We start from the raw sequence: 26,095 nt of genomic DNA on the forward strand, positions 1-26,095 counted from the left end.
GTGCCTACAGTAAGGGCGATAAGGCACTCTGGCCCTTATTCAATCAATCAAATGACTTTATTTCGATCACTTATTCACAAAGGTAGACTTACACTTTTCGGCGTAAGTTTTCTCTTTTTTTTGCTATTCGCGAATAATATTTTTACACTGCAGACACTGTTCTATCTTTTAATATGCAGAGTTATCCATTGTCGTAAAGATACTACGCGTCAAACTATACTTGTAGTTTGCGACTAGCAAAAAAATAGCAAATTTACCCCAAAAGTGTAAGTTAACATTTGTGAATAAGACCCTAAGTTTTCTGCAACGGGACATTTTTTTAAATCTTTTTTTTAAAAAGCGCCTTTTAACTAATTGCTTAGGAGATGACCTAATGGTACTTCCCCTCCCCCCCTTTCCCCACCCTGACAATGGAACCATCCTTAGAATGTTGGTGGTGTCCGATTTAAGTTTGTTGGAATTGGCACCAGGCATCACTGAGAGGATTTGACGGTGTTCATTTTCGATAATAAACCTTCTTCCTTATTAAAAGATATGTCCCCACATTCAGTTATTCAGTGTGATCACACGCAGTTCAAAATTCGTTTAAATTACTGCAAACCAAGTGCACAAAATAGGAGACTTATGAATATACTTCCCACATATTCTAAGACTGGGGTTAGCGCTTTTAATAGTAAATATGAAGGCACGGTTTCTTGGACTAGTGCAGAGCGGAGGTGTGAGTAGATTGTGAGAAATGAGATGATGTGCTTTGTGGGTGTGGAGAAGCCGTGTGCCTGCTTGTGAGTGGGAATATGCCATACCTTGTGTGGGAAGGAGACCTTAATCCTTCACGGTCCCAGCAGGGGCAACCAGAGATCACACAAGCCCTCACCCCTGACAGGTGTGGCCCTCTGCCTAGTCGCCAGGCGTGGATACACTGGAAGGGGCTTAATATTAGCTCCCTCGCGGTCTTATGATGTTCCATTCACTAATTCAATGGTTCTCTTTTCCCAGGCATAGCTACTGCGCAGCAGATGTGTCAGGGAACGCCAATTCACAACTAGAACCGAAAATCATATGTAATTTAATGTCTAACTATAGGAAACAGATGGAGATTACTTTTTAAGTGGACACTATGGGACTTAGTATGATGGCATTGGCCGAGCATCTGATCGCCATCATTGCGGGATGGATAGCGGCCGACATGTAGTCAGCGGTTCCACCCGCCAAATTAAGGTACGAGCGCCGTGAAGGAGGTCGGAAACATGCTGTTTTCTATTGCGGCTTGGAAAAGGGCTGCAGCACAAGCCACAATAGAAATAGACATGTTTTAAACATCCATGCACAGTGTGCCGGGCACCATGATGTACCTGTTTCAGGGTCCATTGATTTTTGGGGGAGGCACCACATGTACCCCCGTCCCCCAGAGTGGAGGCCAACGGGGGACGGGGTCCTGCTCGTCTGTCTTAACGTGGCGGTCAGACCACCACGTATAGGCCAAGGGAAACGGACATCGTAATCCCCTACGGCGGTGCCTGAGCAGGCACCACCCCCTATTGTAGAGATTACGGTCTGATCGCTGCCCCGACGGGCTCTTTGAGCCCATCGTAAAGGCAGCAGTCTGTCCCTACGACCGATGCCTCTGGCCGCCGGATCATAATCCGGCAGTCGGACTGCTTCTATGACTGGTGGTGGGACCGCCACCGACAGGCTGTCGGTGGCGGTCTCACCGCCATCGTAATTAGGCCCATAGATTAGGGAAGGAGTCACAACGCTTGTGCTCAGATAGAATACTATATCGTTTTGGGACAAATTTGCAACAAAAAATTAGTTTTCACAGTCCAGAAGAAGCAGGTGTTCCCTTCATTCTATCAAGACAAGGGCATCAGTTATGACTGCTTTGGGAGCTGGGCAGGAAGTGAATAAGGAATTTAGGGATCTTTATACTTCAGCAGCAGAGGGTGGGTACATTTATAAAATGTATTATGTGAATTTGTGACCTTGGTACTAATTCAGTTTTGTGTTTGCTGCCCCTCTATTTTTTAGGCCACCTACATCCTCCTGGCACTGGCCTGGGTGTTTGTTCCTGTTTATCTCTCTTCCGGGGTAAGTACGTAAATATATGGAGAAAGACCCATGCACAAGCAGAAGAAAATGTAACTAGAAAAGGAAGCACAATACAAAAAAACCTAATTTGTGCCATTGCTTGATGTACTTGTGTATTTTATGGTATCAAATCGGTGGGTTTGCAAATGGAAAATCCAAAGTCGCACTGTAGCAACGGCACAAAGGGATTTGCAAATATCTTTGCATATCGCGATGTATGTACAATTTGCAACCCATTACAAATCTTCTGGATGAGGTTGTGTGGCATGGTATCTTCTTTCTGAAGAATTTGCAATAGAATGGAAGAGTAGTAGCAAACAGCATTTCCAGTTGCAAGCCATTCATTGGATCCTGACACCTGAGGGGCTGGTATGAATTTGTTGTCATCTGATATCATCTGCTCTAACTCGCAACAATTATCCATTAATGACCTCATCCCTGTACTATGGACTGATCACTCGCTTATAAAATTCTCTATCAAGCTAAACTCACAGCACCCCAGACCCCCTAAACAATCGAGTCTGACCAGATCATGGACAAAATACAGACAGATACTTTCCAGAGGCATTTCATTCCTCCCCCTGCCACCCAATCGGTGAATCAGATGGCAGTGGACTTAGACAAAGCCATTGTAAAAACCCTCGACATAATAGCTCCCAAGCGCCCAACCAAACGTCCACACAAAAAGCAGTCCCTGGTTCACCCCAGAACTGAAGAGATTAAAAGTAGCTACTAGGGCTCTAGAAAGGCGTTGGAGAAAAACCAAAGACTCAGACGACAAAGCCAAATACAAAACCTCACATCACGAATATATGGCGAATATAGCAACAGCAAAAAAAAACTATCTTGCCGACAAAATAAACCAAGCAGGGAGCTGTCAAAAAACACTATATAAAATAGTGAAAGACTTCACGAACCCCCTACCCTGCCAAGCAAACGCACTTGAATCCCAGGAATGGGCAAACCAGCTATCCGTATATTTTAAGGACAAAATAAATAATATATATATGACCTTCCCGAATTCCACCCCCAACACTGATGCTCCACATTCTCTGCATCCTCCACATATGGAGAATCTGACACCCACCATGCAACTACTAGAATTCAACCCCTTTACTACAGACATGGTAATAAAGAATCTAGGGAAGATCAAATCAGGATCCCCAAACGACTCAGCATCATCACAAATTCTAGCCAAAATAGGACCAGCTATAGCAACTGAACTTACCACTATTTTTAATACGTCTCTCGCACAAAGCACATTCCCAAGCAGCTGGAAGGAAGCAACGATCAGGCCCATTATCAAAAAAAAACAATGCTGACCACACAACTCCCTCAAATTATCGCCCAATAGCCCTCCTCCCCCTGTTTGGCAAAATGATGGAGGCAACTATAAACTCCCAACTAATGAAACATCTAGAAGATAACAAGATACTAGACGCCACCCAATCAGGCTTTAGAGCCCACCACAGTACGGAAACGGCTCTACTCGAAATAGTGGATAATATCCGCCTTGCCATTGATTCAAAGAAATCAGCAATCCTGATTCTGTTGGATCTCTCTGCAGCGTTTGACACCATCTCCCACACAGTACTAATAGAGAGACTGGTGGGGGTTGGTGTCGGGGGCAAGGCGCTGGGCTGGTTACAAAGCTACCTGACAGACAGGAAATCTAAAGTTAAAACCGGTCCCTTCCTGTCTGAAACTACAGATAACAACATTGGCGTCCCTCAGGGCTCAATTTTGAGCCCAACGTTGTTCAATGTTTATATGTCCCCCCTAGCCAAGATAATCAGGGATCATGGCTTCCAAACAGTCTCATACGCTGACGATACACAGATCCTGGTCACCATGGGCCCTGACCCAGGTGACACCAAAATCAGATTTCAGTCCTGCATGGTGGCCATCAAAAAATGGATGACTGAGAACTTTTTGATGCTTAATGCAGAAAAGTCCGAAATAATGCTGTTCGGAAAGGCACATCAAATATGGGAACAGGACTGGTGGCCCACTGAACTCGGTCAATGCCCCCCACCCAAAAATACAGTCCGAAATCTAGGAATTACAATGGATGACCAACTTACAATGCAACCACACGTTAACAAAGTGGTACATACCTGTATAGGCCTTATGAGAAGCCTTAGAAAAATATTTAAATGGCTTCCTTTAACTAGCAGAAGACCACTAATCCAAAGCTTAATAACCAGCCGGCTGGATTATGGCAACGCATTGTTTGCGGACATAAATGCTTCTAACATAGCTAAATTACAGACCATTCAGAACAGTGCGGCTAGGCTAGCACTGGACCTTCCACCAAGAACCCCGTCTGCCCCCTGTCTGAATCAACTACACTGGTTACCAGTCAACAGACGCATAAAGTTCAAGGTCTGCTGTCTAGTCCACAAATCTTTAAACGGACAAGGACCAGCATATATCAGAGACAAACTGCACCGATACAGTCCAACGAGAAATCTTCGCTCCTCCAACCAACTACTGCTAAAGACGCCTAGAGTCCGCACAGTGAGGAACGGGGACAGATGCTTCTCAAAAATCGGTCCTTCTTTCTGGAACTCACTTCCCTTGGATCTGAGAGCAGAACCAAGTCTGATTATTTTCCGTAAGAACCTAAAAACTCTGCTCTTTAAACCTTAGTCATCCACTTCCCATATATACTGGTTCTGTTTTTATCCATCTGTCAGCGCTACAAGACCTAATGGGTGAACTAAGCGCGATACAAAAACAAAAACAACAACAACAACAACAACAACAATTAGGGGCAGTTTCCACTTGTAGGGGTGGTGAGGGGAGCTTGGGGGGGGGGGGGGGGTAAGCATCCACACGTTCCAAGGCACCGCTGCAGTCTAGCATCAAAGTCCTCTGCAGGTCTCCTTATGAAGTATAAGCTCTTCTGCTGCTTCTGTGTCCAGTAGGCATTATCTCACCTCTTGATCCTATCGAGCAGTGATCAGTTTGCAAAAATAAACGTATTCAGTTTAAGGGCCCAAGTTTTTTTGCAGGCACTCGTCGCCAGCGCTGCCCTTGCCTTTGTTACTGATTACCTCGACTGCCTAGTCTTGATTGCACCTCCTGGCTCTTCCTGCCTCCACTCTCTCTTTAACTCACTCTTTCAGGTTCTTTATATCAGCTTTCTCCCTATAGTACTGTTTTCCAGTAGCGGCTGCTACCGGCCAGGGGTTGTGGGCCGGGGAACGAGGGAGGGGGGGAATAATAAAAGAAAATAGCTCTTACCTCTTGACCGCTGGCCGCCACCTCTTCTTTCTCCCTTCTCCTCTCATCAGGAAGCACACAGCCTCCCAGAATCCCCTGATGAATCAAACCGCTACCTTAGCAGTAAAATTCAGTGTCTACAACAATGGAATCAAAAACTGCCTTCTGGACCAACTACAGTAATTACAGATCATTACAGAATGTAGGGTATGCTGCAGATATCTATTGTCGTAGCACAGGGCGTCCCGGTACCAGAGTGGACCCATTCTCAGGGTGTGGCCAGAAGATGGTGTAGTTGATTATAATGAAACTTGGCCAAAAGACAGGTCTCGCCTACAAGACACCTAGGCTAAGTAATGCTCCATACCCTGGACAGACTTTAGAAGTAAGAGTTCCTCACCAAGGGTTTCATCAGTTCATCCCCTTCTCTGAGTAATGATGTCTGCTCAAAATAAAGCTCTTTTATGGATAGTAAGTCCTGGGCCACCAAAGAGTTGGGAGTCAAGTAGGCATCTGTTCTCTTGAGTGCAGAAAATGCAGCCTTAACACAGGCTAACCAGGGGATTCTGAGTGAGCCATCCAGGGACAAGCAGTCCGAGAGGATCAGTCTATTAGGCTTCAGTAGGGGACTAAGAGTGACTGTATCAGCCAGAAACCTAATTCCAAGTTCAGCGTGCACCGAGAAGGCAGGAGTACTTTACGGAACCTGGACTAGTAGCCTTAAAAAATAGTTTTCAGTCGCTTGAACTTTGCTAGTCTTCCAATACTCCCAAACCTCACTACCATACTGGGTCAGGGACACACACTTAGCATTATAAATCTTAAGCAGGACTTGCCGAAACCAAGAACCCAACCTACGAGCAAAGCTAGCCACAGCCCTGGTAGTTTTAACGAGCTCAGCTCTCTTCCCCTCCGACAGCGGCTGTCAAATGTTCTTAACATCAAATAGCACCCCTAAATAGGGAAAGGCTGAGACTTTGTCCAGGGTGGGGTGGCCCGCCTTGAAGGTCTTGGCGCTAGTGGAGCATGGATCAACTACCATGACATAAGATTTAGTGAAGATTACAGCCAAATCCAGGCTAGTCATGAAGTTAACAAATTTGTCCAGGAGAACCTACAGCCTCCGACCCGTGCTGGTCATCAGGACAACATCATCGACGTGTAACAGCTACAGAAGTGACCTTGAACCTACTCTGGGACAATGAGCCTGAGCCAAGAGAAGAGCTTGCTCGTTTACATATAAGGTGAACAAAAATGGAGCAAGGTAACATTCCTGCCGCAACCCCCTACTAGTTGAAAAGGGCCAAGTACACAGAGGACTGTTCAAAAAACGCACTGAGGCCGCGGTGTTAGTGTGCAGGTCTACCAACAAAGCCACTATATTAGGCTGCATCCCTAACTCAAGCAGCAGGGCCCATAATTTAGCACGATTTACCCTGTCAAAGACAGACGCCATTAATGCCAGATAGAGGAATTTAGGTTGGGCTATCGTATACTAATTTAGAATTAGGTAAAGGTTCGGGCATTGGCCAAATGTTGACCTCAGTGGCCGAAAGCCATATTGGACCCCCGTGAGAATATCATTAGCATCCGACCAAGCCATCAATCCATTGAGTATGACCCTCACAAGGACCTTCTCTACCCTGTCAATCAATTAAATGGGGCGGTACCATTGGGGCTATTTTTGCCACCCTTATTGAACAAAGGCACGGACACCACCATTGATCACAAAGCCGGGACCCAGCACCGTGCTGCAGCATTCAAGACCTGAGTCAAAAGGGAACCCCAACGCTCATCATTCATCCTCAACAGGTACAGCGAAATCCCATCGGGCCCGGAGCCTTATTCCTGGTTAGCATATTTATGATCTTGGTTACTTCCTCCAAGATAAAAACCATAGGACCTGTCCCAGCTCTCTCGCTACCAAGACCTCACCATTTGCCACTTGCCTAATAGTTATATCCCCTGCAAAATCGCCTACCCACTGTTGCTCAGAAATGTGGGTGCATATAACAGGGCCTGAATCATTTGCAAAGCAGCACCTATTCACTACCCTCCAAAAAGAGTACTATCTCTCATCTCACTTGCCTGGGTTTGCTCCTCCCAGACTAGTTCTTACAAGGTGTATTTACTTTTGACTATTGCTTGCCTTTAGGCCTGCCTCCGGGCTGCCACAAGGCTCCTATCTCTAGGGACCTGCTTCAGGGCCACCTTCAGCTCCCGGAGTCACTTGGAGCAGGTCCTGTCAAACCATTTTGGATGTAGCCCCCACCTAATGGGTTGAGGGCACAGGCAGTATTTCCTTGACTTTACCGGCGATACCCTCAAATGCTTACAAGACTTACTTCTCGGGGGCATCCACGTCTAGACAGATGGGTAACTCTTGGGCTGCATTAGATAAAAGGGAGGCTTTAACCTGGACCGGTTCCACTTGGGACCATTTTAGTCGCCTACTTTCGCCAATAAAAACAATTGATGGACAGAATGCAGAACAATGTCCTACATTCACCCCAGTACAGAGATCTGGGCCTACATCCATTGTGTTTTTGCTCACCTTGTCATTCAAGCCAAATGCAAATTAGTCTTGGCGCTGCACCCAATGGGAACAGTCCGGCCTGAACTGCCAGGGCAGGTCCTCCCTGGACTGTAGGCAAGTTTCACCTCTCATCAGCCAGGATAGTTTGACTCCAGTATCGTCTGGGCACACCCGTCCCATTCGAGGTTACAAACGCAAATAAAAACTATTGATGGACAGAATGCAGAACAATGTCCTACATTCACCGCAGTACAGAGATCTGGGCCTACTTCCATCGTTTCTTTGATTCCCATGCCATTCCAGTTTGAACCCAGCCAAATACAAATCAGTCTTGGCCCTGCGCCCAATGGGAACAGTCCAGCCCGAACTGCCAGGCCAGGTCCTCCCTGGACTGGAAACAAACATCCTAGGACAGGTTTCAGGGGATTCACTCCTCATTAGCCAGGATAGCTTGAATCCAGTGGCATGGCGAGCACGGGACCTACGTCTGGGCATACCCGTCCCACTCGGGCGACAAACGCAAAAAGAAAAATTGACGGACAGAATGCAGAAGAATGTCCTACATTCACACCAGTACAGAGATCTGGGCCTAAATCCATTGTTTGTTTGCTCCCCGTGTCATTCGAGATTGAACCCAGCCATATGCAAATCAGTCTTGACGCTGCACCCGATAGGAACAGTCCGGCTTGAACTGCCAAGGCAGGTCCTCCCTGGACTGTAGACAAGTTTCACCTCTCATCAGCCAGGGTAGCTTGACTCCAGTATCATGGATAACACAGGACCCATGCCCGGGCACACCCGTTCCATTCGAGGTGACAAACGCAAAAGACCAATTGTAGGACAGAATACAGAACAATGTCATACATTCACCCCAATACAGAGATCTGGGCCTAAATCCATAATTGTTTGTGCTACCCATGCCATTCCAGGTAGAACCCAGCAATATGCAAATCAGTCTTGACCCTGCACCCAATGGGAACAGTCCAGCCCAAGCTACCAGGCCAGGTCCTCCCTGGACTGGAAACAAGCATCCTAGGACAGGTTTCAGAATGTCACCCCTCACCAGCCAGGATAGCTTGACTCCAGTGGCATGGGGAGCACAGGACCTACGTCTGGGCATACCCGGACCACTCGGGGTGACAAACGCAAAAAGAACAATTGATGCACAGAATGCAGAAGAATGTCCTACATTTACCCCAGTATAGAGATGTGGGCCTAAATCCATATTTTCTTTGCTCCCCATGCCATTCCAGTTTGAACCCAGCCATATGCAAATCAGTATTGACCCTGTGCCCAACAGAAACAGTCCATCCTGAACTGCCAGGGCAGGTCATCCCTGGACTGAAAACAAGTATCCTAGCACCAGTGTCAGGGTTGCACCCCATATCAGCGGGGATAGCTTGATTCCAGTATCATGCAGAACACAGGACCCATGTCTGGGCACATCCGTCCCATTCGAGGTGACAAACGCAAAACAAATTGATGGACAGAATGCAGAGCAATGTCATACATTCACCTCAGTACAGAGATCTGGGCCTACATCCATCGTTTTTTGCTTTCCATGCCATTCCAGTTTGAACCCAGCCAAATTCAAATCGGTCTTGTCCCTGCACCGAAAGGGAACAGTCCAGCCTGATCTGCCAGGCCAGGTCCTCCCTGGACTGGAAACAAGCATCCTAGGACAGGTTTCAGTGTTTCAATCCGCATGAGCCAGGATGGCTTGACTCCAGTGGCATGGAGAGCACAGGACCTACACCTGGAAATACCCATCCAACTCGGGGCGACAAACGCAAAAAGAACAATTGACGGACAGAATGCAGAATAATGTCATACATTCACCCCAGTACAGAGATCTGGGCCTTCTTCCTTCGTTCTTTTGCTCCCCTTGTCATTCAAGTTTGAACCCAGCAATATGCAAATCAGTCTTGACCCTGCACCCAATAGGAACAGTCTAGCCGGAATTGCCAGGGCAGGTCCTCCCTGGCTGAAAACAAGCATCCTAGGACCAATGTCAGGGTTTCACACCATATCAGCCAGGATAGCTTGACTCCAGTATCATGGAGAGCACGGAACCCACGTCTGGGCATACCAATCCCATTTGAGGTGACAAACGCAAAAAAAGCAATTGATGCACAAAATGCAGAAGAATGTCCTGCATTCACCCCAGTACAGAGATCTGGGCCTACTTCCATTGTTTTTTTGCTTTCCAAGCCATTCCAGTTTGAACCAAGCCAAATACAAATCAGTCTTGACCCTGCGCCCATTGGGAACAGTCCATCCTGATCTGCCCTGGACTGAAAACAAGCATCCTAGGACCAATGTCGGGGTTTCACACCATATCAGCCAGGATAGTTTGACTCCAGTATCATGGAGAGCACGGGACCCACGTCTGGGCACACCCATCCCATTCGAGGTTACAAACGCAAATAAAAACAATTGATGGACAGAATGCAGAACAATGTCATATATTCACCCCAGTACAGAGATCTGGGCCTACATCCATTGTGTTTTTGCTCCCCGTGTCATTCAAGTATGAACCCAGCCATATGCAAATCAGTCTTGACGCTGCACCCAATGGGAACAGTCCGGCCTGAACTGCCAGGGCAGGTCCTCCCTGGACTGTAGGCAATTTTCACCTCTCATCAGCCAGGATAGCTTGTCTCCAGTATAGTCTGGGCACACCCGTCCCATTCGAGGTTACAAACGCAAATAAAAACAATTGATGGACAGAATGCAGAACAATGTCCTACAGTCACCCCAGTACAGAGATCTGGGCCTACTTCCATCGTATTTTTGATTCCCATGCCATTCCAGATTGAACCCAGCCAAATACAAATCAGTCTTGGCTCTGCGCCCAATGGGAACAGTCCGGCCTGAACTGCCAGGGCAGGTCCTCCCTGGACTGTAGGCAAGTTTCACCTCTCATCAGCCAGGATAGTTTGACTCCAGTATCGTCTGGGCACACCCGTCCCATTCGAGGTTACAAACGCAAATAAAAACTATTGATGGACAGAATGCAGAACAATGTCCTACATTCACCGCAGTACAGAGATCTGGGCCTACTTCCATCGTTTCTTTGATTCCCATGCCATTCCAGTTTGAACCCAGCCAAATACAAATTAGTCTTGGCCCTGCGCCCAATGGGAACAGTCCAGCCCGAACTGCCAGGCCAGGTCCTCCCTGGACTGGAAACAAACATCCTAGGACAGGTTTCAGGGGATTCACTCCTCATTAGCCAGGATAGCTTGAATCCAGTGGCATGGCGAGCACGGGACCTACGTCTGGGCATACCCGTCCCACTCGGGCGACAAACGCAAAAAGAAAAATTGACGGACAGAATGCAGAAGAATGTCCTACATTCACACCAGTACAGAGATCTGGGCCTAAATCCATTGTTTGTTTGCTCCCCGTGTCATTCGAGATTGAACCCAGCCATATGCAAATCAGTCTTGACGCTGCACCCGATAGGAACAGTCCGGCTTGAACTGCCAAGGCAGGTCCTCCCTGGACTGTAGACAAGTTTCACCTCTCATCAGCCAGGGTAGCTTGACTCCAGTATCATGGATAACACAGGACCCATGCCCGGGCACACCCGTTCCATTCGAGGTGACAAACGCAAAAGACCAATTGTAGGACAGAATACAGAACAATGTCATACATTCACCCCAATACAGAGATCTGGGCCTAAATCCATAATTGTTTGTGCTACCCATGCCATTCCAGGTAGAACCCAGCAATATGCAAATCAGTCTTGACCCTGCACCCAATGGGAACAGTCCAGCCCAAGCTACCAGGCCAGGTCCTCCCTGGACTGGAAACAAGCATCCTAGGACAGGTTTCAGAATGTCACCCCTCACCAGCCAGGATAGCTTGACTCCAGTGGCATGGGGAGCACAGGACCTACGTCTGGGCATACCCGGACCACTCGGGGTGACAAACGCAAAAAGAACAATTGATGCACAGAATGCAGAAGAATGTCCTACATTTACCCCAGTATAGAGATGTGGGCCTAAATCCATATTTTCTTTGCTCCCCATGCCATTCCAGTTTGAACCCAGCCATATGCAAATCAGTATTGACCCTGTGCCCAACAGAAACAGTCCATCCTGAACTGCCAGGGCAGGTCATCCCTGGACTGAAAACAAGTATCCTAGCACCAGTGTCAGGGTTGCACCCCATATCAGCGGGGATAGCTTGATTCCAGTATCATGCAGAACACAGGACCCATGTCTGGGCACATCCGTCCCATTCGAGGTGACAAACGCAAAACAAATTGATGGACAGAATGCAGAGCAATGTCATACATTCACCTCAGTACAGAGATCTGGGCCTACATCCATCGTTTTTTGCTTTCCATGCCATTCCAGTTTGAACCCAGCCAAATTCAAATCGGTCTTGTCCCTGCACCGAAAGGGAACAGTCCAGCCTGATCTGCCAGGCCAGGTCCTCCCTGGACTGGAAACAAGCATCCTAGGACAGGTTTCAGTGTTTCAATCCGCATGAGCCAGGATGGCTTGACTCCAGTGGCATGGAGAGCACAGGACCTACACCTGGAAATACCCATCCAACTCGGGGCGACAAACGCAAAAAGAACAATTGACGGACAGAATGCAGAATAATGTCATACATTCACCCCAGTACAGAGATCTGGGCCTTCTTCCTTCGTTCTTTTGCTCCCCTTGTCATTCAAGTTTGAACCCAGCAATATGCAAATCAGTCTTGACCCTGCACCCAATAGGAACAGTCTAGCCGGAATTGCCAGGGCAGGTCCTCCCTGGCTGAAAACAAGCATCCTAGGACCAATGTCAGGGTTTCACACCATATCAGCCAGGATAGCTTGACTCCAGTGGCATGGAGAGTATGGGACCCATGTCTGGGCATAACCGTAGCAACAATTGTTGGACAGAATGCAGAACAATGTCATACATTCACCCCAATACAGAGATCTGGGCCTAAATCCATAATTGTTTTTGCTCCCCATGCCATTCCAGCTAGAACCCAGCCATACGCAAATCAGTCTTGACCCTGCACCCAATGGGAACAGTCCAGCCCGAACTACCAGGCCAGGTCCTCCCTGGACTGGAAACAAGCATCCTAGGACAGGTTTCAGGATTTCACCCCTCAACAGCCAGGATAGCTTGACTCCAGTGGCATGGGGAGCACAGGACCTACGTCTGGGCATACCCGGACCACTCAGGGTGACAAACACCAAAAGAACAACTGATGGACAGAATGCAGAAGAATGTCCTACATTCATCCCAGTACAGAGATCTGGGCCTAAATCCATAATTTTTCTTGCTCCCCATGCCATTCCAGGTAGAACCCAGCGATATGCAAATCAGTCTTGACCATGCGCCCAATGGGAACAATCCAGCCCGATCTGCCAGGCCAGGTCCCCCTGGACTCGAAACGAGCATCCTAGGACCGTTTTCGGGGTTTAACCCCTCATCAGCCAGGTTAGCTTGACTCCAGTGGCATGGAGAGTATGGGACCCATGTCTGGGCATAACCGTAGCCTAAGGGGGAGAAAGCAAAAGACACTCTGATTTGCTCTGCATTCCCTCCATCATCTAACATTCAACCTCAGTCTAAAGATTTGGTTTCAATCCATCGTTCTTTTGCTCACCATTTCACCTCAGTTTAGACCCAGCCATATGCAAATCAGTCTTGTCTTTGTGCCTCATGGGAACAGTCCAGCCCAAACTGCCCAAGCCAGGTCCTCCCAGGACCGGAAACAAGCATCCTGGTACTGGTTTCACATATGGTTGAGTTCAAACTGGAATGGCATGGGGAGCAAAAAAATTATGGATTTAGTCCCAGATCTCTGCACTGGGGGGAATGTGTGAAATTGTTCTGCATTCTGTCCATCAATTGTTCTTTTTGCATTTGCCACTTAGTGGGAAGGGAATGACCAGACATGGGCCCCATGCTCTCCATGCCACTGGAGTCAAGCTATCCTGACTTATGAGGGTCAGGGAGGCCCTGGGGAAGTCTTTAGGATCCCTCCTGGGCCTGATGGAACAAGCTGTATTCCCAGATACACCATGAGCAGAGGTGGTACTTCCCAACGCAGCATGAGCCGCAGAAACAAGAGCTCAAGGGGAATAGACTGCCTTGTCTGCATGTCAGTGTCTTCATTAGGTTGAACCAGAATTTTGCCCACTTTGATCTTGATGACATTTAGCCTAGACAGGATTGGTTCACGTTTGCCATTTAAGACTGCTTTGAGCTCAGAGATTAGATCCTTACTAAATGGGTTCACCTCTCCATGTCGATGTAAATTGGAGTCGAACAGGGAGGCTGCGTGGAGCCGGGGCTCCCTGCCTCTTCATGTACCCCCCGTTTCCTTTGTTTACAGCTCGGACTCATGTTGCGTGCGGAGATTTAATCAGAGGTAGGAACCCCTGTGGCCCCACCAGATGACAACCTCCTGGCTTCCAGGGACGGCCCCTCCGAGACCCCTCTGACTCCCTCTCCACACCCCAGTCCCCCTTGGCACACGTCCCTTCCCTCCTCATGAAGACCTCTGAGGGATAACCAAGTGGAAACTGAGATGGGCTGCCCCTAGATAACGATAACCTCCTTTCCGCGAACTCAATTTTCTTCAGACACCACTGATACTTCCCAAGTTTGAAATCCTTCAATGTTCGTAATATGCGTTGCCGGGGGCGGCAGCGATGGTACCTTAACCGCAGGAGTTTTCCTCTCCCCTATGAGTGAACTGCTAAAACAGTATATACCCTCCTAATTACAGACCACAAACACTAACAGTACCCCCAGGAACCCTGCTCCAAATGGGCCAAACCAGATCAAATTCCACAGAAATACAATCCGCCTCCCCCGCTCGTCCTCGAGTGCAGCCAACTAGTCCACCCTAACAAGTCAACAGTCGGAAATATAACAGTACTTTGGTGCAGGCACTAACCAAGCGATCCTGGATGGAGCGATAACTGTTAGCTGGTCACTGCCACCGTTGCCGCCTACCAGGAGTCAGCCCAATGGAGCAGTCAGGTTATCAACCACACACCAGGAAGATAATCAGCCTTAACAGCCAGAACACAGTTCACCCAATACCTTGATCAGCCAGGAGATTGGCCCAACTACGTGCTGGCAACAGGCCCGAGGAGAAAACCAAAACAAGGGGAGTGGCCCTGCCTCTTCCTGGCGTTGACGGGCGCAGGATGGACCCGCCCTTGGCCGTGGCTTTGTCTGGGCGCGGCCTGTGCCGCGGAGAGGGAGACACTCTTTATAGCGCTTAAAGTGCAACAGCTGGTGAGATGATCTGGGCCGCCTCCTAGGGTCCTGGGATTACTGGTAGTTGTAGTCCCCCACAGTGTGAAGCTTGCAACTGGTAACATACAGTAATTTAAGATAACTTTGTATGTGAGAGGTGTGAGCCAGCTACAGCTTAAACACCAAACCCTTCTGCTGCTTAATTTAAATAATTTCTAAAAGTGGCCTCTCATATTTTTCCGTAATATTTTTAACATGTATATTTAAAAAACCACAAGACGTTAACGGGCTCCAAATTGTAATTCCTTCATCGGTTAATATACCAAACTTAAAACTGCTTAACATGGTCTATGCTCTGAAGTGGGCTTTGTAAGCCAAAGACAGACATCTCAAAAGGTGTTCATAAAGCGCGTATTTCCCTGTTTGAGTTCGTCTGTGTGAAACAGTTCACATTCTTTGCGATAACTGAAGCATGAAGAGGTGACAAGTGAAAGAGATGAAACAACACATTCAATGTAATTTTCTGAAAAAAACAGCACACATTCGTTATGCTAATAAACTGAAAATACCCTTGACGTTCGCCAAGTAGCCACATTTTATGTATGCCATCTTTAGCCAGTCCTGGATTTTTGCCTATAGCTCTTTGAATTCAAGGATATTTGTATTTATAATGTGAAACTACAAGTCCCCTAAATGTTGTAGGGCCATTTGGCAGTAACAATCCCACAGAATCCCCTTGTAAAAGGATTTCACTCCACATTCAGAACACCAAAGCTTACCTTACACACTTTTCCAAGAAGGAATATCCAACTTTAACTTTCAAACAAGCAGAGAAAATGTGATTAGAGTCATATTTTAACCCTTTCGCTGCGGCGGCTATTCTGCCGCAGCGATAACGGGGCGGGGCGGCCGCGCGCCGGCCGCATGCTGGTGACAGAACCGTCATGACCCGCCCCGCTCAATACAACTGCCGCGCAGGCGCGAAATCAGCGCCGCGCAGGCGCGGTGGCCGGGCCATGACGGAACCGCTCCGTCATCAGCACAGCCCAACCGTAGCTGATGACGGAGCGGTTCCGTCATCAGCAGGGGAGGGGTTAAAGCTAGGCTGTGGTTTGCACTCATGAGGCCCAGCACCTTATTATGTAAAGGTGAAGTATACAAGCAGTGATGGTGGGAATGCTTGAATTAACCTCAGCCACTGGTGATTTCTTGGGGCCGCATCACAGTCCATCGTTGCCACTTCATTTTGGACCCTGCCATATATAAACCAGCCTTGACCCTGCTCCAATGGGAACAGTCCAGCCTGAACTGCCGGGCCAGGTCCTTTCTGAACTGGAACACAAGCAACCAAGGACTGGTTTCGCACTTTTTAGGGTTTATCAGCAAGGTATAGCTTGGTTCCAGTGTATATCCATCCCTCTGAGTGACGTCACACTGAAGTATACAAAAATAATATCTGGAATGCTTAATTATACTCAGCCACTGATAATTACCTGGGACCAAATCCCAGTCCATTGTTATTTTGCACACTATGCCACGTCAGTTTAAACCCAGCCATTTGCTGATCAGTCTTCACCCTGCTACAATGGGATTGCATGCATTCTGGTGCAGGGAAGACATGTCCTGGCAGTTCGTGCTCGACTGGTTCCATTGACTGGGCCCCAATTGAGGTGGCATGGTGTGCAAAATAACGATGGACTGGTTTGAGGTTCGGAGTAATTACCAGTGGAGATGAATTCAAGCATTCATCCACCACTTTTTTGGGATACTTTATTATGTAAAGGGACACACAGGGCCAGTCTGCGCTGTGTTGCACATTCCTTGAGTGCATCTAGTGCAGAGCAAATCTTTTTATTTTTCTATTCACTTTACCAGACGGAGATCTCCACCCAACTGTGGAGCCTCCCTTTGGAAAAGTATGTGGAAACATTTCAAAATGTATTTCAGTTGAAAATAAATATTAAACATTTTTTATGTTAAATATTCATATAAATTCATTTGAAATTGAAAATTGAAAAAATGCTACACTGCTATTAAATTCGTTTTGAATTAGAACTTTAATTAATGGAAATATAATGAAGTAAATTAAATTTATGGTTCTGAAGTTTAAAATAAAAAATGTATTCCCACCTTTAAAAAATAACTTTTAATTTGCATTAATAATTATTAATAGTGATACATGGAATTAATATTAAAAATAAATAAACAGTATTGTTACTTTATCATTTAAATTCAAAATAGGTTATCAAAATATGTTATAATTAGATCATAAGTATGTGCAATGTTTATATATTTTAACATTATTTTAATTCATATTTTGAACTATTTTAAATAATTTAATTTGCCATTATTTTCTATAGGTTTTTATTGTACGTCCCTTCCTCCATTATTTTCTATGGGAGAGTGTTGCAGTACCAGTGATGGACCATGTATACTGTTGTACTTATCACTGTTGTATTTGTTTAGTTACTTACACTCTAAGTTTGTGAATATCGAAAAGTAGTAAACTTACTCACAAGTGTAACCTTCCTAAAAAAGTGTGAATTACCTTTGTGAAGCGGGCCTATTGTATGTAAATTTATCATTCGTGAGTATCCTGAAATTCTGGCATGATTCCAGCACTCCTTGACCTAGGTTGGATTACCTGCTTTTAAAGAATTAAAAACTGCGGGGCAGATTTACAAGCCCCTTGCGTCTCTTTTACGCCGCCATTGCGTCACTTTTGTGACACAGCGGCGGCGCAAAAGATTCACCATAGTGCGGGGGATTTACAAAGTGACGCATCTGGGAGATGCGTCACGTTGTAAAGCCCTGCGCCATAAGGAGGCGTTCCGGCACAGGGGGGGGCGTTCCTGCGCAGGAACGCCTCCTAAAAGTGGCTGAGTGAAATCTACAAGATTTCACTCAGTCACTTTTAATCCAATGCTGCGTCAAAACCCTGCGCCTGCTTGAAGCAGGCGTAAGGCTTGACGCAGCAGTGGATAGATAGGGCCCCCCAGAGCATTGCTGGAGCTGCGTCGCGCTTGCGACGCAACTCCAGCAATGCGCCACTTTTACGGCACAGATGTGTCACGCATCTGTGCCTTTTTTGCCCCATGGTGCGCCGCATTGTAAATGCTGCGCACCATGGGTGGCGGAGCTGCGGCGCACAAAAACTGGCGCATCCTTGGGGATGCGCCAGTTATTGTAAATCTGCCCCTGCATTTTTTGTGGAGGCACGTGGGAATGACCACAAATGCAGACAGCCGGGGTGGGTGGGAAGGAGGAGAGACGCCATTTTGAAGCGAGCTTTTCTAATGCAAATGTTCATGATAGTGAAACCCTATAAATAATTGTTTTATTCTTACCATTTTGTCTATCTTCCACGCTGGTGGAATTCAAGAGGTGTTTTACACGTATTCATTAATGATCTAATAATGTACTGTTTGAACACTTTATACAATACGAAACAACACCGCATACAGATGATAAAACAACACCACCAAATGAAAGTTTAAAAAGTTCAACCCTTGATGTTTCTAAGTTTAATGAGACATGGGGCTAAATTCAAAGGGATTCGAAGACGAGAGCATCGTCGTCATTACTGTTTGAACCCTAATTCACCCCTTCTTTCTGGTTATTAGATCGTCACCATGCCGGAATATCTGCAGAGGAGATTTGGAGGCGAAAGAATCCAGATGTACCTCTCAGCTCTCTCACTACTCCTGTCTGTTTTCACCAAGATATCAGTAAGTACCACTAGGAGGTGCTGTTGGATAACAATGAACTTTTAGGGGCACGTGTAGCTTTCCATCGCTCCTTACTTGACTTGCAGAGAGGGAGAAATAAAGACGGAAGGACAACTGTACTACAACGTCACATTTCAGATAAGTGAGCCTCTTTAAGCACTGAATTGTGGAAGTTGTTAAATTGCCGAAACCATGATGAAGAAATGCAATAAACATGAGGCGATCCTTGGATGAAGAAAGGAAATAACAAAATGTAAATGTAAATGTAAATGTATTGGCATTTATATAGCGCACTACTTACCCGTAGGGTCCCAAGGCTGCGAAACCCTTCCTGGCTTCCCTGAGAGATGGTCCCTTAATGGGTATCTCCAGGGTGAGACCAGGCATCCCCGGCGGTCTGGTGGGGCCGTTAGTGAAGATGAGGCAAGCTAATGCCCAGAGTTGCCGAGTGTGATCGCTGATCAGAGTGGCCACTGAGGCGAAAGAATTATCGAGTCCGCAGACCCTGGTCCAGAAACCTGCCGCGCCGGGAATCGAACCCTGGTCCCGGGCCGTCCTCTGCTCTCGGGTCTGCCGCCTCTAACCAGTGAGCCACACTACTTCACAACATAAAATACATTCAGGCAATACGTTATCAAATTACAGCAAGGGCATGGGTTAAAATGTGCATTAGAATCCTCTACCTCCCGTTCATATCTTGCGGACTACACAAAAAAAAGTGTCTGGATAAAAAGTTACTAAAAATAGTGCCATGTGCGGTGTCGCGCAGTGGGACTCTTTTCAGAGGTTAACTTGTTACCTTTTGTTGCTGTTTCCTTTAGTCAGCTGTTAATTTAGGACTGAGGATCTGAAACTTTCGTTCAGACGCTGTTAATATGTTTTACTCTGACAAAATAGTCAAATAACACTACCATAATTTGTACCACATTATATTGCACAAAATTGCCTTTTCTTGCTGCATGATTTAGTTAAAACCCTCGGTTTGACCCTGCACAGTGCTCCCTTGTTATCGGCTAGGTTTGTCTTATATAAACACTACATACATACATATACATGCATACCTAAATACATACATAATAAGGTTCTTCATTGTCGTCTATTTCCAGCGGCCCGGGTGAGGGTCAGAGTTAAGGCCACTGAGTATGGGTTCTTATTTATGGCCAGGGCTAGCAGAATTACAAGACTCTTAGGGGCAAATTTACAATAACTGGCGCATCCCCATCGATGCGCCAGTTATTGTGCGCCACAGCTCCACCACCCATGGTGCGGCAAAAACGGCACATGCGTGACGCATCTGTGCCGTAAAGGCGGCGCATTGCTGGAGTTGCGTCGCAGCTCCAGCAATGCTCTGGGGGGCCCTATCTGTCCAATGCTGCGTCAAGCCTTACGCCTGCTTCAAGCAGGCGCAGGGTTTTGACGCAGCATTGGCCTAAAAGTGCCTGCGTGAAATCTTGTAGATTTCACGCAGGCACTTTTGCGAGGCGCACCTGCCCTGGAACGCCCACCCTGCGCCGGAACGCCCACATTTGGCGCAGGGCTTTACAACGTGACGCATCTGCCTAGGTGCGTCACGTTGTAAATGGGTCGCAGGGATGCGCCATGTTTACGCCGCCGCTGCGTGACGCAACGGCGGCTTAAACGTGGCGCAAGTCCGACATAAATCTGCCCCTTAGTCATTTTCTGCACAATTGTTGATTTGAAGCATTTGCCACATCATCCAGTGTCTACTGCATAGCTTTCAGGTTTTTACCACAAAACACGTTTGTTTCTAGTCCAAGTGGATCAGTTACTACACAAAACACCACATGTAGTTCCGAACAGTGGTAGATCCTTTACAAGGGAAAGGAGATCACCTTTCAGTTACTGATTTGTGTATTCAGGTGTTAAACCGGTAATTAAGAGGTGCAACTTTGCCCTGCCAGTATTAATTAATAGGTGTGGAAAAATCAAATAACGAAATAATACTTCCATGTTTAATGCAGCATTCTGTCGCATAATTTTCCTATCCTTGCTGCATAATTTAGTCAAAACTGCCGCATAATTTAGACCTCAAATACTGCTTGGTTCCAGTGACCGTGTTTATGGCTAGCTGGATACAAATTAAAGTGTTTGTAGTTATGGATGCTTTATATGGGGTGGTTATTTTCCTGGTCTTTATTGTGGTATTCTTCATTTTTTATATAGAACTAATCCATGCATACATGAATGACGCACACTTGTGTTGTCAACATTACGATTTTGCTTGCTATGGTGGACATATAGGGCCCGATTCACAGATCTAACTTAAGATAACATCCTAAACTTACTACTTTTGTTATTCTCAGAAGTTAGGATTTTGTCTTAAATTTGTCTTAAGACAGACTTAAGACAGAATCCTAACTTAAGTCTGTTTTAAGTCTGTCTTAAGACAAAATCCTAACTTCTGTGAACACCAAAAGTAGTAAGTTTAGTATTTTGTCTTAAGTTAGTTCCGTGAATTGGGCCCATAGATTGTAGGTTGAATGTAAACTGACCATAGGTTGTACATTGATGGAGAAGGGGTTTACTGGTGATGCTCTCCTGTCTAGAACTTGGGTGACCCAGGGACCACCATGACTAGTAAGAGAATGCCTTGATAGAGATGGGTCTAATATTTTTAGAAGGGTGGGATAGCCCCCAGTGGCAGTTGGTGACATGAAAAAACCGTGGGGAGCTACATATATTAAAACAAACATACATACATTTTAAAATCGCATTACATTTAAAAAAATTGCAAGAAAGAAAAAATAAAAGTCTTGCTTACCTTATCCTGCGGCACGTTCTCGAAGCTGTCCAGTCCCTGGCTCCAGACTCCTCCGGGTGTGAGGTGAGACCGCACAGCCAATTACCTTATGCAATCCAGACACTGCTCCCATGCTGTTAAGAATGTTAAGCAGCATGAGTGAAGCACCTGGATTGGCTGGGGCAGGCGGCCCTCAGTGCTCCGAAAGGCAATGGAGGCCTGGGCCTGCTCTCCAACACAGCTGTCTAAGACAACTGCGTTGAGAGGGTTGAATGGCACTTGTAGGGCAAGCTGTAGTAAGATAGCCGGCCAAACCTACATGCACACTTCAAAGTGAAGGGGCCACTCCTCATTGCCGCCAATCAGCAGCAATGCACGCGCTGGCCCGCCCCTGCACTCCGTTCGGCAGAGAGTAAAAAATAAAATAGTTATAAAATAATGTATTACCATTTTATTTTTCACTCTTTCTGCAGCAGTGTGTGTGTGTGGGAGGGTGACGCTCCTCCGCTCTCATGGAGGAGCCATCGCTGATGGCCCCCAACGGAGTTTCCAACGACGTCCACTGCATTACTGCCCGAGTGGAGCAGCATTTTGGGAGGGTCATCTCAGGTGAGGAAGGCATTCTTGGAAAAGGTTGCTTTAATCGTTTCTGGAAGCTGGACACAATTGACAATGCTCTGAGCTCATATTCCAGGGAAATCCGCAAGCTATTGGCTTGCACCGTGATGGAACTATCCCCATGCTTTGACACCTGAATTCAGACATACAAATGGTTCTAAAACTCATAATGTATTGAGTCGGGTGAATGGGGCTGCAAAGTGTTGCAGTGGAGGAGGCCTACAGTCCATCATCAATCATATTTCCCAGTCAGGGGAGTAGTCAGAAAAAATATCTCCTGACACTAACACTGAGTGAGCGAGTGAAGTGAGCAAGCCTGGCATTCATTCAGCGCTGCCATTGCGTCACTTTTAATATGGGAAAAAGCGACTTACCGGTGGTGCAAGGTGCTTGTAAATAAGCCCCCCAGTTTATAACATTCGAAGAGGTGCATGAGACGTTCAGGGTAGGAGTGGGGCAGTTCCTACAGTTTGCCAAATCAGCGCAAACAGCCAATGAGGTATAGATTGGCTACTCAGAGATATGAGCTTCCTTCACCACCCTGGAGTTTCTCTTGGTGGGTGGGAGGGAGGAGACAAGTGTTGGGGTTCTATACAGCACTGAACAATGATAGATCTTTGCCCCTGTTGGGGCCCTGGTGTGATGGCGCTATTCTGTACCCTCTAACAGACAGGGTAATGACTTGTGCGCAAGTTAGTGAGTAATGCAAAGTTCAAATGAGCACATTTCAGCTAGCTCCACCACACATACTTAAAATGCCAAAAAGCTAAAATAATACTGCCACAGAATATTCCACCTTCAGCTGTGTAGTCTGTTTTTTCTTGACGCATAATTTAGTTTAATCGCAGTGAGTCCTACGGCAAGGAGTCTCAGTAGGTATCAGTCGGTTGGCTCTCCTCAATGGCCATGACTTCTACTCTCTCCGTACTCTGTCCAGCTCACTTACATCTAAGTGGTGTGCTTGCTTTTTTTATTTTTTATTTTTTATTAAGAATTCATGAAACACAATGAAAACCAATTTACATAATTAGGGGAAAGAAGACAAAATAGAAAATATACAATCAATCATTGTTATAAGGGCAGAAGTAATGCCGAGAACGATTTGGCAGCATACATAAATTAATATCTGATTAAATTGATTCCTTTAAATGTTAATAAACCAGTTATATGCGATATCATATATTTTAAAAACATTTTGAGGACCGGATTAGCTCGCTACACTCTGTTTTCCCGCCAAGCAGCCACTGGTGCCCAAAGCTTCAGCCCCAATTCTTTTGTTTTTTTTACCCTTAAGTTCGTACAAGGCCGCCTCAACCTTATGTATTCCTAGGAATCTAGACATCCACATTTGGAAGGTTGGGGCCTCAGTATCTTTCCAGGCAGCTGAGATTAATATACGAAGCACGGCTGTAGAGATAAAGACTAAAGCTTCAGTCTCGATATTTAAATTCAGTTTACTTTCACATCCTATGATCATGAGTGTTGGGGACAGGGTTATTTTAACATCTAACAACCCCTCCCAGAATGCCTCGATTTCCTTTTTAATTGATCCAAGTTTCTCACATTGATGAAACATGTGGATGATGTCAGCCGGACCTTTAGAACATCTGGGACAAGTGGTGTGCTTGCAGTGAAACGAATGCAAATGCTGTTTAGTGTAAGGCCAATCTGAGATGAGTGCAAAGAGCACTCCTCCTGCCTCTTTATGGGCAGGTGTAGTGCTTCATGTGTCAAATAATAAGTGCCAGACCAGGAGGCTACTGTAGCTTGTACCACCCATTGCCCCATCATCGCTGCTAATGAAGGTACCAAAACAGCTACTAACCACCTCTCTCGCCTGAAAGTGCGGCAGTTCAGATTACTCCAGGTCCCCAAAGCTAAAGGTATGGCTGGGGAGGCAGATATTAGTATTTTTTCATGTATATTGTATTCATAAACAACCATTGCTCTGCTCATCTCTAAATTAGATGAGCAACATCACCATATAGCAAAGTTTCATAAGTGTGGTGATCACAATTAAGTGCCGGTGCAGTTGTGATCATCTCCTACTCGGTGGGAACTTAATATGCAGCTTTGTGCATTATGGATAATAAATCATGCAAAATGGAAGCAAATACCATTTGTGCACGGCATTGCCAATTATTTCTCCAGATTTGTAAATTTGGTGAAATAAACAGAATGCAATCTGTACAAATGTTATTTTGCCATGGGCATTTTGAGCCCTCTTTAACTGATTATGTATAAATTATCTTGTACATTTCTAGGCATAAAGCAGTCTAGTCTTCTTCCAGTTCTGTGAGTGTGCTCTATTCATGCATATTTAAGAGCTGGGTCAGCAGTGGCGGCTGGTAACTTTCGAAATTGGTGACACGTAAAACAATTGTCATACTTCACTGGGGTGACTGAGCGTAGCGAGCGAGCCTGAACCACCTAGGGAGGGTTTTGGGGGGGGGGGCGTTCTCCACCCAGAGAAAATTTTGAAAAAAGAGTGGGCAAATGGTGCATTTTCAAGCAAACCAGAAGGTGTGAAGAACAGCTTAGTCAATACTACTGTTTAGAGTTGTGGGAGTGAAGAAACCTTATAGAAGTTTGACACATAATTAGAAGGCTCTGGGAATATGGAACTAAAATGAACAACAAAATAAACTGTAATTTACTGGTACCACAGTAGCACAACTATTCTTAATCACACTGATAGAACCACAAGCTAACATGTACAATACCATGAGTGACAGGGTGATGAATTTACTTGGACACTAGTGCTTAGGGAATCTATAGGTCACTGCAGCTGTTTATGTTGTAGCAGATTTTTGGAAATCCAAACAACTTTTGTATCAATGTATGTAAGTTAGCAAATCTTGACTGAGACAACAACTGACAACAAACATGCAAAGTAAATAAACGAGTGAAGATCTATGCAAAGTGAAATTAAACGTAAGTGTGACCAATTGGTATCATTTTCAAACACTTTGCAGCCCTTCACATATAATTATCTTTTTGAGCAAGACAACAGAATGTGCTAACCTGAAAGGCAGGTCAATGGCCTTTTTTGCATTATTTATACAGCGCGAACTGGGCCAAGGGGCATTAGAGGGCTTTATGCAGTCGTGGCGGTCAAAACGGGCAGGGGGGTTCGCACAGGGGTGGGGGTAATCTATAAGTGATGTCATGCACAAACTGGTGTACAGATGTCCCTTTCTAAGCACTGTAGTGATGGTAGGTGCAATCCTGTAAACACTACTGGCACTATAAATATACAGGTGAATTCAGACTTACATAAACACACTTGTTCAATCACACTACATCACTTGTGCTACAACACCCAGTTTATACAATGGCATGAATACACACACACACATAAACGTACCAGTGCACAGTTCCCCTATCACAACCCACCCCAGAAGATAATGACCCAGATTGAGCCTAATTGCCCCATCACAAGCAGCTTGTGTGAAATCATAAACACACCTGTTCCTTCAAACACACTCCTGACACACTGAGGCCAGTCTTGTGAAATAATATATGCCCGCCATCTTCGTCATCCCATGCATACCAGCGCTGCCATAAACACATTCCAGTGCCGCACAAATAACCCCCATAAATCTGATTAATGGATTTATTCACCTGCTGTCTCTTCATCTCTGTGCCTGTCCTCCCATCCACTACAGCTGCGTCTAAGTCAAACAGGTAGCAGTTGGCTGACTACAAAGCCAGCACCGGGAAGTGAAAGGAGTTCTGGTTCACAGTGCACGAAAGCAAAGTTCACAAGTGTGCGAAAGGTGAGCGCTGTGCACGCGCCTCCGAGGCCCAGGCACGCGAACGAGTCTCGCGCAAGCGGGAGTCACTTACTTCTCAAGCACCTTATCAGACTGTGCATGGGTGGGCCTTGGGCGATGTACGGTGC

General features: G+C 46.2%; 1 protein-coding gene across 1 annotated transcript in view; it reads left to right on the forward strand.

The window, feature by feature from the left end:
- SLC5A10 (solute carrier family 5 member 10) overlaps positions 1–26,095 on the forward strand; it is a 611,774-nt gene that overhangs the window by 94,780 nt on the left and 490,899 nt on the right. Inside the window, exons 4-5 of the mRNA XM_086940716.1 lie at positions 2,029–2,088; positions 18,708–18,812. Of these exons, the coding sequence (XP_086796842.1) occupies positions 2,029–2,088; positions 18,708–18,812 (165 nt within the window). The remainder of the gene's footprint in view (positions 1–2,028; positions 2,089–18,707; positions 18,813–26,095) is intronic.

The sequence above is a fragment of the Lissotriton vulgaris genome, chromosome 10 (assembly GCF_964263255.1).
Source record: "Lissotriton vulgaris chromosome 10, aLisVul1.2, whole genome shotgun sequence".
Classification (NCBI taxonomy): domain Eukaryota; kingdom Metazoa; phylum Chordata; class Amphibia; order Caudata; family Salamandridae; genus Lissotriton; species Lissotriton vulgaris.